The sequence below is a fragment of the Charadrius vociferus genome, unplaced genomic scaffold (genome assembly GCF_000708025.1).
Source record: "Charadrius vociferus isolate BGI_N301 unplaced genomic scaffold, ASM70802v2 scaffold561, whole genome shotgun sequence".
In the NCBI taxonomy this organism is placed as follows: domain Eukaryota; kingdom Metazoa; phylum Chordata; class Aves; order Charadriiformes; family Charadriidae; genus Charadrius; species Charadrius vociferus.
The window spans coordinates 1,012,220-1,028,083 of record NW_009646848.1 but is presented as its reverse complement, the minus strand read 5'-3'; the positions used below and the strand labels follow the sequence as shown (position 1 = coordinate 1,028,083).

The following is a 15,864-nucleotide window of genomic DNA, read 5'->3' as shown; positions in this document are numbered from 1 at the left end:
TCCCCAGAAGCAAGGCAGAATAGTTTTTATCCAAGTAACTGTACAGAAGTATTACAGAGGATGCGCATGATGCTGCTGTAATCCTTGGAGATGGACTTCCTTGCCTCTTCCTTTACTTTTTCTATTTCTCCTTCTTCCTTCAGGTCAGTATAGTGGGGCTTTCAATGTCTCTCTTCCCATTGACCTCATTTCACCAATGGCTACCCTCTTTGTTTACACTGCCTTCCCTGAGGGACAAGTGGCAGCAGACACCTTCAGTCTGAAAGTTTCCAAGTGCTTCAAGAACCCTGTAAGTAGTGCACAAAACATAAGGGGGCAGGTACCCTGGAGGGTAGCTAATGAACTGCAAAATGGCAATAGATGCCCAGCAGAATCCAGTAGCCACAGTCTCCCTTTTCCTTCTTCTGTCAATGTCTTCAGTCCCTCTTTCTTCTGCTGTTTCAGGTGAAGCTTGGCTTCTCAGACACAGTGGCTCTCCCAGGATCAGCTGTCCGTCTCCATTTGCAGGCCACACCAGGCTCCTTATGTAGCATCCGTGCTGTAGACCAAAGCATCCTTCTCCTGAGGCCAGAGGCTGAGCTGTCTAGGGATAGTGTGAGTCACTTTAGTGCTAAGCCTGGTTAATATTGGAGAGATGCCTTTTGAGTAGCTGGTTGCAGTCACTGTTTAATAAGGCACAGTGGATATAACAAGTACATCAGTGGAGACGGGACATCGCTTAATGAGAAAAAATGAAGGCCAACATCAAACACCAGTGAAAATTTCCAGTCTCTATGGAGGGATCCAATAGAATAACCCACTGTCATCCCCAAATACCACCCAAAGTCACATCGTTGTTGAACTTAGAGAGCTTTGCCACAGTGTCAACCAAATGGCAAGACACTTCCATCTCCTGAACCAATTCATGACAGTGCTCTGAAAAAAAAGGGTTATGTTAAGAAAAACCAACAACCTAAATACCCAATGCCAATGGATAGGCACCAGCTTTGTTCCAGGTCACATGAACCTGACAGTCTTTCCATTTACAGACTGGACTGTGAGTGATACCTTGGCAGTGGAAGGGTCCCATTTCTCCTCTAGACCTGGGATGCATTGGGTCTAAGGACCCTTGAATTGCATCTTGAAACTGACTTGGTGGATCTAGGATGTGCCTTCAGTCAGACAAGAAGCTATCTGATGACTCTTACAGGGAAGGTGTCCTCACTGTATGTATTGAGCTCACAGGTACAACCTATGAGCCAGAAGTGGCCACAGCCATGCAGCAGTACCCCGGAGGGGTTCATGTTCTTCTCTGGTGCTATGCATCTAAAGCTTGTGGAAGGTCTCCATGAAGCTCAAAAGTCTTTGGGGCTGGGCTTTTGTGGCAGGCAGGATCTGAGCTCTGCCTCTGCAGTCACAGAAAATCTCTGGATAGAAATGAAAAACTTCCCACCTCTCATGCTGACATGTACTGTTTTCATTCTCCGTCTACAGGTGTACAATATGTTCAGCTATTCTCAAGAGCACCCCAGCACCCTCACAGACTCTTACAGTGACTACTGTACTACCCACAAGAGCCCAGGAATCATCGGTTCCCCTCAGACCACCCTTCCACCAGGAACAATGTCACCATTCATGTACGACAGATACTCTTATGCAGTGTCCCAGCCAGATGTTTATGAACTTCTGAAGGTAAATCTGATTTCCAGAAAACCTGAAATATCAGGGCCCTTTTGTATCCCAGGTCAGTGCTGGGTAGCTTCACAGATTGTCTTTCCTGTAAACACTGACAAATTCAGGTTCTTAATTTGCCAAGCTTCTGAACTGAGATCTCTCTGACACACTATGCTCCCAGCTTGATAAATTCCCATCGATCAGGCAGATGCCTAGAACCCAGCTCCTCATTTATCCCAAGCTCAAGACCCTCAGACTTTCTGTGGATTCAAAGGAGAGAGGAGTGTCAGCATGAGTCAGAGAAAATTGGAGGTTGGAAAAGCAAAGCACCTGAGAGAAAAGGGAGACTGGGGAAAGGAGGGGAGGAACAGTAGAAAGGAATAGCAGGCGAAAGATGAGAACAAGTCTGTGTTAGGGTGGGCAGCAAACTGTGGTGCCAAAATAATGACTTTATGTGTGGGCATGCACATGTGAGTGGTCAGCCCCATAATTCTGAACGGAGAGAGCCTGCTTTGGCTTGAGGGGCCAGGACTGGCTTTGGGAGCAGGGTGGTTCTGCATTCTCTCCCTCTATAAATTCACAGGTCAGGCTGAAGTGCAACAGCATAGGGTGGCTGATATGCTGGCAGGTGGGAGCAGAGACAGACCCTCAGACCTCCACTGAAACCTACCTTCTTTTCCTCCCCTTCTTTCCTCCAGAATTCAGGTCTAACATTTTTAACCAGCCTTAAAATCAAGTCTCCAATTGAGTGCCGCACCCAGACCTCTTACCACTACGACTACATGTGTACATCTCGATTTATCCTGTTTCTTTGGAAATCATGGGTAACATACAGGCTGCACAAGGGCAGCTGAACATGCAGTGTGCTGAGGAACTGGGGATGGCTTCCAGAGATGAGTGGGAGGTTGCACAGGACATATGCACCACAGGAGGAAGGGCAGGGTCCTGACATGTGTGTGTGTCCAGTGCACTGGAGGGGTGTAGGGGTGGCTGCATAGGAAGAATCTGCTTGGAAGCTTCTGCTGGCAGGCAGGTAGGTAATATGGTTAAAGGGGGAAATGAGGGATACAGAGCTAGGGCTTCCAGAACAATCACTGTGTCCTGAGTCAAGAGAAACATGAGGAAATTAGGCAGCTGTCTCAGGAAGGAACATCTGTTTATAAGACTAGGAAAGGTCTTGCCTTTGCCCGAGAATGAGCCAAGACTGGCACTGGGCATTATCTGGGCCTTTCTGCGAGGGCCAAGAGCAGAAGTGTTAGCAGGTAGGTCCCTCACGGGGTAGCACACACATGCTGGAATCCACATGGTCTCCTGGGTTGTCTCCGGGAAGACAATGGTGAAGTAGGTTGAGGACATCTTGGAAAGGACAAGGGGGATAGTAGTGGGAGTGGGAGGGATGGACAGCTGAGCTTTTCCCAGGTGAACTCTATCCTGACCTCGCAGTTGCTCTGCCTTTGAATGAATGTTTGTTTTCCCAATAGCATATGATGAGCTGGCAGGCTTGGACAACTTGAACCCAGAAACAGCTGCTGCTTTTGAACACGCTGAGTCAGAGCACGTTGAGCCGGGTAGCGAGGCAGGGCCAGTACGTACCTGGTTTCCAGAGACATTCATCTGGACTCTGGTTCCCATCAGGTGAGTAATTATGGGCTGAACCCCACATGGATCCAGACCCCCTACCAGCCTCAGCAGAGGGGGAAGGGCAGGAGCAAAGCCAAGGCATTATTGCCTTCTGTGCTGACAAAGAAAAGGGAGGTGTGAAGAAGTGGATAAGGACAACGGAGGTTTGGTTCAGTTCCTGGCGCTGCTTGAGATTTTCCAAATAACCCTGGGGAACTTAAAATCACAGAATCCTCTGGGATGAAGAGGTCTCCAGAGGTCTGTTGCTCAACATCCTGCACAAGGCATGTCCAGTTAGATCAGGCTGTTGTATCTCCAAGCGCAGAGATTCCACAAACTATTTGGGCACCTGTTCCAGTGTTTGACTATCCTTACGGTATTTTTTTTCTTACCTCAAATCAGAATTTCCCATGTTCCAACTTGTGTCTGTTACCTTTCATCCCATCAATATGCACCTCAAGAGACTGGTTCCATTGTCTCTACACCTTTCTGTTAGGTAACTGTAGAAAGTAGACTGATCTCCCCCCAGCCTTTCTCCCTTAAGTTTGAAAGCCTCAGTTCTTTCAGCCTCTTCTTGTACATTAAATGTCCCAGCTCCCTGACCATCTTGATAGTCCTCCACTGGATGCATTCAAGTGTGTCGGTATCTTTCTTATACTGGAAGGCAAAAATGGGACACTATACTCCAGATGTGGTCCTACAAGGAAGAAATAGAGGGGAAAAATAACTTTCCTCAAACTAGTGGCTGCAGTCTTCTTAATACAATGCAGAAGTAGATGGCCTTCATTACTGTAAGGGCACATGAGATGTCTCATGCTCAACTTGTTATCCACCGGGAACTCCACCTCTTTCTCAAAGTTGCTTACTAGCCAGTCACTGCCTAGCCTATACTGTTGCATGGTACTATTTCATCGCAGATACAGAATTTTGTATTTACCCATTTTCAAGCCCATGTTTCCAGCTTGTCAATGTTCCTCTTAATAGCAACCTTTACCTCCAGCAGATCAGGAACCCCTCCTCAACAAGGTGTAGTCTGCTAATCTTGCTGAGGATGTCCTGTCTCCTATTATCCAAGTCTTAATGGATTAATAAAGCCATTAAGCACTATTGGCCCGAGTATCAGTCCCTGAGGAATGCCACAGGTAAACAGACACCAATTGGACTTTGTGTCACCAATAACCAACCTTTGTTCCCAATGGTACAGCAAATTTCTGCTCATTTTTTCATCCACTTTTCCAGTCCACACCAATGTGGCTACAAGAATACTATGTGAGACTGTGTCAAAAGCCTTGTTAAAGTCAAGTTATGCAGCATTCACTGTTCTCCCCTTATTCACACATCCTAGCTTTCCTAATTCTCCCATATGCCAATGTTCTCCATCTGTAAAATAGAATCTCTGCCTCTCCCTGTCATTTAGCTGCATTATGCCCATTTCAGAGCAGGGACCATCTTCCATTTTGTGTATGCAGATCTGTAAGTGACATTTATAATGATAACTGCAGAGCTGTGGTTGGGAGTTTGGGCGGTAGTGTGGTGGAAGTGTCACACAGTACTCCCTGACACAGGCTGGGTGTATAACATGGACCCTTGAGAGCCCTGTGTGCCCATACAAAACAAGAATTTGAGGTGTAACACTGTCTAGAAGCAATTTGCCTCTCAGACCTTCCCTGACCACCTATTTGCTATTCTTCCCGCACCTCTCTCCTACTTCCTAGGAATCTCCACACCTTCGCACTCAATTCCAATTCGTAGTCCTTTTGCATTTGTCTTTCCAAGAGAAATCTTTACAGGGATGGGGACAACTCCTTCCACTCTCTTTTAACCTCAGTGATTCAGGGGTTGCTGAGCTGGCTGTCACAGTACCCGACAGTATCACAGACTGGAGAGCCATGACCTTCTGCACCTCAGAGAGCCATGGGTTGGGAATCTCAGAGACCACCAGCCTGCGGAGCTTCAAGCCCTTCTTCGTGGAACCCACCTTGCCCTACTCTGTCTTCCGGGGAGAGTCATTTCCCCTGAAAGTCAAAGTCTTCAGCTACCTGAAGCAGTGCATGGTGGTGAGTGGTTCCCTCCAGGATGGTTGTTGGGCAGGGGGATGTGTGATAACAGTTCTTCACTGATAGAGACCCAGACAGGGGCCTCCTCAGGCACTGGGCAAAAGACACCAAGGTGGCTCTTCACAAAGCTTTATGCAGAGCTGTCTGTGTCCATCTTATCCTTCCCCATAAGGTCAGCCCTACAGGACTGTGACTGTTGGTGGCCCAGAGATATTGCAACAAGGCTATCATCATACTCACCCTGGGTTTCTGGGCTTGACTGACTGATCAAGGAGCTGAAAGGAAAAACACAGCAGCAGCTCTGTAACACTGACTCCCTTTTGTCTCACCTCTAGCTCCAGCTTAGCCTAATGGACTCCATGGATTTTGAATTTGTGCATGCAAATGTCAGGTTCACTATTTGTCTGTGTCCTGATTCAGCAAAATCATTTTTCTGGGACGTGAAGGCTACCAAATTAGGTAAGGGGACAAGGGAGGGGCAGAAGTGGGAGGCACTGGCAGAGATGCTTGAAGAAACCAGAGCTGGGCTAGAAGACAGAGTGGCATATTATGCAAAGCACAAGTGGGCAGCCTTAGGCTGAGCAAATGAAAATGTAGGCATGGATGTACCAACTGGCCTCTTGGTGTTTTGTTCTTTAGGGAAGGTGAATTTCACTGTCACTGCTGAGGTGATCGAGAAGGAAGGTGTTTGCACTGAGAGTACAGCTGTTGCGCCAGAGTCTGGAGGGAAGGACACAGTGGTTAAACACCTGCTGGTGAAGGTCAGAGTACGCTTCAGGGTCCTGGCGAGATCGGAACTGGGTCAGGCTCAAAATGGCCCAGTGGGTGGCTCTGGGAGGGGAGAGTTGGTTAGGCAGGTAGGCATGTTTCCCAGGCATGCTGGTCAAGGAGTGATTCTAAGGCTAGGTTGGGTCAGGGGGTGAGCTGAGCACTGCCACTTGGTGGGACAGAAATGTCAGAAGTGCTTGCTAGAAGGCCAATGGGGGCAGAGGCCATGTAGCAGCTTAGAAACCTACTTCCCAGTGAAAATTCACTGTTGGCACACATATCCCTGCTGTCTATGTGAGGCCCTTTGCATAGCCCATAAGGATGGAGGAGGTGCTTGCAGGAAAGTGGGGTGCTGTGCAGCTGCTATCACATTTTTCTGCTCTCCCTTCTGAGCTGACCAGCCTTTCCCCACCAGGCAGAAGGGCTGCTGGAGGAAAAGACCCACACCTCACTCCTGTGCCCTAAAGGTAGGTGCAGGTACCCCCAAGACAGGGACTGTCTTACCACTGGGGCCGTACATGTGCACAGAGCAAGGAGACCAAACAGAAGCAGTGTGGTCTGTGAACAACTCTAGGACTATCTGGGGGTGCATGGGGAGAGGAAAGTCAGGGATTTTGGAGCTTTTATGGGCAGACAAAGCCCTTCAGCTCTACCCAGTACTACAAGATCCTGGCAGCACCAAGCTACTGCCTAAGCATATCACAGTCACTCATCAGTGGCTGGCCTGATCTGTGTCATCCTCTCTTTTGAATGCTGATTTCACCAAATGATGAGGTGATCCCAGCTTTGTTTACATCATCTCTTGGGGATATCTGTGGGTCTGCCATCTCCTTCTCGTGTGGTGTTGTTCTGATGCTTTTGCCATTTGCAGGAACTTCAGCTTCAGAGACAATCACTTTCACTATGCCAGAGAACAGGATCCTTGGGTCGGAGAGAGCCCACATCTCTTTCTTAGGTGAGGTTTAGGGGGGTCTTGGAAAGTAAGATTTTTCCCTGCAGGAGTTTTTTCTTCTGGTGCCACCATGTCTGCTTTAGCAAAGAGAGTAACAAGAGGGAACATGTACGGTGAGGTGAGATACTGGGCCCTTATGTCTTTCAGAGAAACACCCCATCTTTCTTATACAAGTGACACTGGGCCGGATGGACATATAATTTCACCCAGCCAAGGGAAAGATAGACAACTACCATATCACTGTTCCTACAGGGCTCTATAGACACTAAAGTCACCCTAGTGTGAGCAGAGGTGAACTGAGACCAGTCTTAGAAGGTTATCTGCAGAATCGGTGAAACCATAATTTTTTTACACACAAGAATATGCAAAGCTCCCAAAGCTGTGGTTCTGTCCTACAGGTGACATTTTGGGAACAGCACTGGACAACATAGATGAGCTCCTCCAGATGTCCAGTGGCTGTGGTGAGCAGAACATGGTTCATTTTGCACCCAATGTCTTTATCACACGATACCTCGAAGAAACAGGACAACTGACTCCAGAAATTAAACAGAAGGCAATTGGCTATCTGGAAAGTGGTGAGTGGATTTCTGCTCTTGTTGGGTTATTAAGCTGGTGATGTCCACTACAATAGGTTGTGCAGTGAGGATCTCAGCAGAGGCTTGGTGCTGAACAGGGTTTGTGCAGCATCACTTGCCTGACACCATAGGAATTACAGCAGTGTAAATCAGGCTGCTGTCTCTCAGCTGAACAGGGGGTCCATGGCACCCTCTGAAAGCCCTTTGCTGAATTCCTCAGTGACAATGCTCTCTATAAGGATCAGCAGGCAACCCTGGGCAGGTAATCACCTTAAGAACATGATAGTACAGAACATTTTCACTAACCCCAGCCTCTTCCCACAGGATATCAGCGGCAACTCCTGTACAAGCACACAGATGGCTCATACAGTGCCTTCGGGGAAGGAAGCGAGCCAGGGAACACATGGTAAGCAGACATATCCAGACACAGTTGAGGAACAATGGCTTTACCTGGTCAGGCTCAAGCTGGCTTGCATTTTGGCCTGGGGAAACTGAGGGAGTCTGGAGGAGTGGAGTTTTGAAAAGAAACTGTTCCTGAGATTTTTGGAAGAGAACCATGCCAATGAACTGGCTGGAGGTACCCCTGTTTGATTGTTTGTGCTTGGGTACCCTAACTGAGGCTGATTCTGAAAACTTGGCTGCAAAGCTTTCTTCTTCCCAGGTTTTCCAGAGTCCTTTGTGCCCAAACAGGTTTGGGGCAGGGACTGTGTGAGCTCACTAAGTACCAACCCTCCTGGCTTTAAATCACGTAAGTGCACCCTGTTGGAATTGGCAGGGGTCTGGGGGAAGCACTGAACTGTCAGTGAATTTTTTATCTCTTGCTGCAAATGGATCTGAGCTTAAGCTTCAAAAGCACCTATCTCGTGTGCATTGCTCCGCATTCTCCACCTGCACAGAGGCTCTGGCCTGCTGGTATTTCTCCAGGGGTGAGACAGTGGAAGACACAGAGGCTTCTATCTCCTACTGGAGTGACTGGTTCAGCATCAGTGACTGGTTCAGACTGATTTTCTTCTCCCTTCCTTGGGTCTAGGCTTACTGCCCTTGTCCTCAAGACCTTCAGCCAAGCCCAGGACTTCATCCACATAGATGAGCAGAATATAAAGGATGCTGCCAGTGCCCTGATTAAAAGTCAGACTCCATCTGGCTGCTTCAAGAGTGTGGGGAAGCTCTTCAACAATGGTCTTATGGTATGACATGTCCTGGCTGTTCATTAGGTACTTCAGAGCGCCTTCATTTTCTGGGCCAATTTGGGTGCCAAGGACAAAGGAACCCTACTGCGGGAGGGAGGCTCTGATGTGCCCAAGGTCACCCTTGGATGACACTCAGGGTTGTGCTTAGTCATGGTGACACTTTTTCAGGTTATGAATGATAGAGGTTTACACTTGAGTTTTACCCACTGGGCCAATGCCCTGCCCTAGCCCCATCTCAAAAGCTAATACATGCCTTAAAAAAAAAAAAAAAAAAGTGTTAAAAAGGTTTCCAAGCTCTGTGTTATTCCCTTGGTAAACTGTTTCAGCTTCCTTTCTCATTATTAAGCTGCCATTTGTCCTTCAGTCTGAGTTCCCCCATGTACAGAGACAATCAGAAATGGAGTGAATGGAGAGTGATGGCAGCCACCCATGTGAGACTCACCTGGCCGGGGAAGCTCCCTATACACTCAGGAACACAGCATTTATGCATGCACAGACGCACACGAAGTACCACCAAAGCAGAGCCAGCAGCAGTTTGGTGGGCAGAACCGCAGATAATTAAACCTCCCCTTGCAAAATCTACCATTTCTTTTGCTCCTCCATACCCTTGCCACTGTCCTGGCCCTCAGCTGAGGTGCCACCTTGCAGTAGGGTTGTGGCAACATCACTTTCGCCTGGCACTGAAATCTGCTACTGAAAATCTTTTGCAGGGGAGGGGAAAGGGGAATGTGTTCAGCAGAGGGAGGGAATCATCTACCCAGCAGAGCTTGGGGCACTGCAGCTGAGAAATGCTCCAGAAAGCAGGACCTGCAAGAGCAGATACTAGCCCTGGGGCTTCCTTAGTAGAGGAACAGGACCAGCACTGTTGCCTGCACTGGCTTGGAATTTGCTCATGGAGCAGAAGACACTGGAAAACTTCTCCCTCTCCCTTCTCACAGCAGCCCTCCTGTCCTCTCTTTTGTGATGGCTGCAGGGTGCAGTGGAGGAAGGACTGGGACTGACCTCTGTGATCATCACAGCTCTCCTACACTCAGGGATGCCACGCTCTGTGAGTATCGGCAGCAGGGACGAGCTTTGTGTGCGGCCTCTCAGCAGGCAGTGCACTGGCACTCTGCCTTCAGCCACACAGCGGTACCTTACCAGAATCCTCCCCTTGTGTCCTTTCCCTATTTCCATCCTTCTCTGCACACATCAAGGCTGCTTTCCCTCCCCATACACCCTGCCAGCAACCGGTGTGCTTTCATTTGTATCCTAGGACCCAGTTGTGTTGAAAGCTCTGAAATGTGTAAAGGACCTGGTCAATGCTGATACCAGCAGTTCCAACCTCTACAGCCTGGCACTAGCTGCAAACGCATTTGCAGTAGCAGGTGATAAGGTTCTCAGGCAGAAAATCCTCAAAAGATTGGATAAGGCGGCCATAATATCAGGTACCAAAGACCATGGGGGCAAGAGAGAGGGTCATGGGCAGAACCATGTGGGGATCCCAGGGCAGAGCAACCAAGGGAATGCAGGGCAGCAGCAGAGGGCACTGGCAGAGCTCTGTGGGGAGACAAAGGCTTGGACAGCCTCTGTTTGCCAAGCTGTCACAGCTACATCCATATTGTGAGACACACTTGCTCTATGGATGATCTCACAGTCCTGATCTTCCAGTCATCCAAACCAGGAGACATTCATGGATGTTGTAGAGCTCCTTCCCAGCCTGCAGGCCTAGGATTTTACTGAGAAAAGGGCAGAGGGAGGGGGGCAAATAGGAAGATACGCACTCATATCTTGTCCAATGTACATGTTCACTCAATACCTAGGCACAGGAGCTGAGTAGGACTCCAAGGTCATTAGATACAGCTACACACTCCATAAGTGTTCCCACTCCACCTCTAGATGACCAAATATTCTGGAGTCAACAGTCCAAACAGGAAGAAGACTCCCTATATTGGTATCGGGCTCCATCTGTTGATGTGGAATTGACATCTAGTATCCTCATGGCTCACCTTTCAAAGTCAAGTTTGTCTTCAGATGAAATCAGGAAGGCATCCCAGATTGTGTCTTGGCTCACCAAGCAGCAAAACCCTTATGGAGGCTTTGCTTCAACTCAGGTAATCCCCTTGCGCCATCATTAACAGAGAACATGCCGTCAGCTATGGTTTATGAGAGCAATGGGTTCTAGCATAACCCGTAGTAAAAAAAGAAAAAAAAAAAAGGGGGGGGGGCGGGGAGAGAGAGAAAAAAAATTATGCATTTACAGCTCCTGGGAGTTGGGAAAGGGTGAATATTTGTATTCCTCTGAGCTAATCCCATGCTAAAAGTCCAAGGGGAAAATTCAACACTTATTGTGCTGTAGCTGCAGTGTGAGGAAGGGAAAGGCTAAGGACATGCGCAGGAAGCAGGGATTCTATTTTGCCCAATGTGTTTTTCTTTCCTCAGGACACGGTGGTTGCTCTGGAAGCCCTAGCCCTGTATGCAACCAAGACCTTCAGCAAGGATGGCCCTGATCTGCAGGCTTCTCTCTCCTCTGAGGGTTTCAGCCAAAACATCCGAGTAGACACCACCAATCGCCTCTTGCTGCAGACAGTGGAGCTGCCAGCCATTCCCCAAGATTATACTGTGCATGTGCAGGGCCATGGGTGCCTCTTCCTGCAGGTAAGCCCAGCCAGGGAGAAAAGGTTTGTCTGGGAAAAAGCCTTGAAAGTGAGGGGACCTCTCACCTTGCTACTTTTAGACAAGAATGAAAAACTGCTGCAGTGACTTAAAATAATCTGGGCTTCAAGGCTGGAAGAGTAGCTGGGATCCAACAGAAAGGGAATAACAATTCCTCAAATGAAGTCTGGATTATATTCACCCAGGCAGAGCTGCAACACTTCTCCAAGAAGTCCAGTGAACACAATCAGCAGTGCACTAGCAGAACCTCCACTTATGCCACATAGTTTTCTCTTACACCAGTGCAAGATAGCAAACAGCAGCCAAACGCTAGACAAGAATATTAACCAGCAAAACACCCGCTGTTCTCAGCCCGCTAGCTTCTTTCTGTCCCGACAGGCCATTCTGCGGTACCACATCCCTCCACTGAGGAGCGACGCCACCTTTGCCATGTCTGTGCAGACAGAGTGCACCGCACCCAACGCCACCCAGTTCCCTGTCACCATTCATGCTCGGTAGGAGACACTTAATTGCCCCTTGCCTCCCCTTGTACTAAGAGACTTCTGGCACCACATCAGTCTCTTGATGGGGAGGGCTTCCCTTCGCTCATGAGGTCCAAGTGCTAAGATATCCCCATTCATTTAACTATGCTCTCCTCAGCTGGGTGAAAGGTACAAGGCCCCAGAAGGACAGATCAGGCTATAGTCCTATCTCATCATCATGCCAGTCACCACAAGTTCTCCCAAGGTCTATGAGTCTCACCCCCTTCTAGGATTAGGTCTCAAAACAGTGATGTGAAGGTCCTGTGGGACTGACTGCTGACACTTATTCCTAAGTCTTCCCTCCTCTGCTCTTGCTTGGCTGCCACACCACTTTCCTCTGCTGTATCCCTACCTGACTTGTGACAGAACTACCAAGAGAGCAGGCAAAGGATGTGATATTCCCTGCCATGCCTAGAGAAAGTAAGTCCAGAAGCCTGCTGAGGAATTCATTCTCCTTGGCTCGGCACAATTAAAAGACAGATCAGGCAAAGCACAAAGATTTATAACTCTACAGGAACAGGTATGCTTACAGGAGAAACACTGGAAGGAAAGGCAGATTCCTCCACTTAAGTACCAAAGCTGGGCTTCAGCTTCATGCCTCAGAAAGTAACATTAGTTACTGGGTTCCTGCTGCAGCTACACAGGAAACCGTGTGTCCACCAACATGGTCCTGATCCAAGTGGAGCTGCTCTCTGGATACAGCCCTGTAGCAGATTCATTGGAAGAGGTGAGACTGCAAGTTTGTCCAGCTGGGGTGGGAATGGTGATGGATGTCCATCATACAGGATTGTATGCAGAACTGTGATCATTCCTGTGGGTAAAGAAACATGGTTCTTTTCTTCCCAAGAAATCTTTATACCCAAAGTCTCTTCCAGGCCCCACCTTGCCTTCCCCTACCCCAAGGGTTTCCTTGGCCATGTGAAAAATTTGCCCATGCTCTCACAACAACAAATATCCCTGAATATTTCTGCTTTCTGTTAGAGTCTTTCTGACATCTTTTTCCCCTATTTTCAGCTAAAGAAAATGCCTTTAGTGAAGAAAGTTGAAAGTGAAGCTGACCGAGTCATTCTCTACCTGAAGGAAGTGAGTGGAATTTAGGCTAATGTTTATAAAGTTATAATTAAAAGGACTAGGGACTAGCAGATAGCTCTTAGCTTACTCTTGTATCTTGGTTTTATTAGTATTTTAAGCATCCAGAGCTGTTGTTCTGGTATACCAGTCACATTTGCTGACCTGGAGAAGTGCATTGTGTCAACCTGCAGTAGTTCAGCTGTAGAGCCTGTATACAGGGCCACTTAACTTGAGTGAAATGAGGCTAACTCTGATATTAAGCCTACACCTGTTGGCACTGTTCAGAGGCTGTTCAAAGTCCTTCTACAGTGTCTGATCAGGACTGGGGAGTAGTAGTAGGATCCATCTAGTAAGTTCAAGCAAACCTGAACTCTTAGAAAACCCTTAAGCAGCCTGAATGTAGTAGAGAGCATCCAAGATTGCTCATGGAGTTTGCTAAGATCACTCAAAATTAGACCACATGGTTGTGTGAGCAGCAGTGCTCGCTACACAGCCTCATTAGTCGACAGAGTAACAACTCCAGCCTTTCTCTAGCTACATGCATACCTAAACACCAGAAACAAGACCTGGCATGAATTTTAAAACTTCTGAATTTCCAAGGAGCACTTGTACATTTCTGTGTTTCTTCATCCCCACTTGTCAATAAGCTGGGCTAAGCTAGCCTCATAGTAAGCAAGTTATTACTATATGGATGCATTAGACTTGCAGAGGTGCTGCTTCCATTACACCTACAGCACAGAGCAGAAAAGCCTCACAAAGAAAGATTTCAGATCAGGCTGCCAGGCAGGACAAGGTGGAACCAAATCAACAGCAGGTCGTGTAACCAATACCATCCAGCAGATGTTCATCCACACCTTGCGTTTGTTTGCTTAATGATGAGGGTTGTGTGAAACTGGAGAATAAGAATGGATACGATGCGACTGTGTATAAGAAAGTAGCCACTGAGACAAGACGCATGAAGGAGCTCAGAGCAGAGCTGGATGGGAACGTGGGATTGGCTGGGAACACGAGCGCTATATTTAGATACCTAATTCATATTGACTGTGTGAGTTTGATGTCTCTCATGAGCTGAGTTAAATTTGGTGACCAAAAATGGGAGATGGCCACAGAATGTGAAGTAAAAGATATTTCTGAGATGGACCAGAAAACAGAAAAGATCTGTCACAGCAGTGAAGTCTCCACAGGAGCCTGAGTGAGAGAAGGTGGAAGGGATTGTCGTGCAGGACTTTGGGTTTGGCTGTAATACTTGGATCTCTTGGTCTTAGCTGACTAGACAGCCTCACACCTACACTTTGCTGGTGCAGCAGGACATGCAAGTGAAGGATCGAAAGCCAGCTAATATCAAGGTCTACGATTACTACATGCCAGGTAAGTTCAGATGCTGTACTGCAGAAACCACCCAAACGTATAATGGATAATTCTGAAATTGTCAAGTCTAAGACAATACATCCCTGACATTTTTGTGTAACTGCCTCTTAGAAGCTCTCTAGTGATGGACTTACCCACTTAGGTTTCAGAAGAGTAGATCCTTCTTTCTCTGGCCTCACAACTTGCAAGCTTGAAGTTGGCATGCGGATCCACTTAGGGTCTATCTCTTCCAACAAAAGGGGAGCAAGGAGCTCAGGGCCATGCTTTTGCACACTCATTTTGTGGGAGGCAGCAAAGGCAGAGGGACTATAGTAAGGAGATGGCTTAGAAGAGTGAGGGCCTCCTTAGAAGAATGACACTGAAAAGTTCTCTGGGGTCCCTAGTGGAAGGAAAAGCTAGAAGTAGGCCTCCTTAGAAGAATGACACTGAAAACAACTTGTTCTCTGGGGTCCCTAGTGGGAGGAAAAGCTAGAAGTGTGTCAGGGATGGCTATTGCTTCAGAAAGTGAGGAATCCATAACTGTATGAAGCTGTTTAGGACTTACAGCTTTTAAAGATCACAGGCCCCATGACTTGGGTGAATCCAGAATAGTTACACACAGAGTCTTTGACAAATACCAGTGATTTCATGTGTCCTTTCTGTTTCCTTGAAACAGAGGCACAATGCTGGGTTGCTTTACTGAGTTTTTGGCAAGCGTATATCACCAACACTTTTTTTTTTCTTGTCTTCCAGAAGAAACTACGGTGATGAGCTACCATGCCCCTTGCGAATGAGGTGAGGGCCCAACACCTCTTTTGTCATCACAGGCATGGTCCTGAAGAGTATGGAGAGGGAGAGAGGGAGGGAGGAAGGGAGGGAGACGCAGGCAAGAGCCCTTGGTTAAGAAACATGCCAGACTGCAGGTTCAGGGTAGGAAGTGATTAGCATTGCTGAGTAAGGGTGAGTTTCTGTATACCAGTGGTTAAACTGAGGAAAAGGAAGAACTGAAGTGGAAGGTTTGATGTGCCCTCCTCATGACAGAGTTGGAGGTATGTTACAGAAAACAAGGGCTGCCTGTCCCAAGTCCTACCACCAGTCCTGGCATTTTGCATCAAATATACTTTCCTCAAGTCGACACAGTTTTTTCCTGGCACTTTCCCTGCATTTCCACGGCCCTCCAGCCCTGTACACACAACACACCACGTTCACCTTTACTGCAGTGCCTGGCTCCTTTCAGTGCCAGGCCAGGCCCGGCTTCTGATCCATGTTAGGGAACAGGCACCTGCCCCTCCTCTTTTCAGGCTGGGCAAAGGCAAAGTTTGAACTTGACCAGTGCCTGCTCCTGTTCTAAACTTTGTTTGCATTTGCATGCTTCCTTGCCCACAGCCCACAAGATGGAGAAAAATGCCTGTGGGAGGCACACAGCCCTGCCCTTGGATGTCTGTCACAAGCCTC

General features: G+C 47.9%; 1 protein-coding gene across 1 annotated transcript in view; it reads left to right on the top strand.

The window, feature by feature from the left end:
* Positions 1–15,203, top strand: part of LOC104294532 (alpha-2-macroglobulin-like) — a 187,457-nt gene extending 172,254 nt beyond the window's left edge. The window contains exons 29-35 of the mRNA XM_009894144.1: positions 10,694–10,908; positions 11,237–11,452; positions 11,849–11,964; positions 12,628–12,718; positions 13,006–13,074; positions 14,328–14,430; positions 15,163–15,203. Of these exons, the coding sequence (XP_009892446.1) occupies positions 10,694–10,908; positions 11,237–11,452; positions 11,849–11,964; positions 12,628–12,718; positions 13,006–13,074; positions 14,328–14,430; positions 15,163–15,203 (851 nt within the window). The remainder of the gene's footprint in view (positions 1–10,693; positions 10,909–11,236; positions 11,453–11,848; positions 11,965–12,627; positions 12,719–13,005; positions 13,075–14,327; positions 14,431–15,162) is intronic.
* Positions 15,204–15,864: the final 661 nt, after the last annotated feature.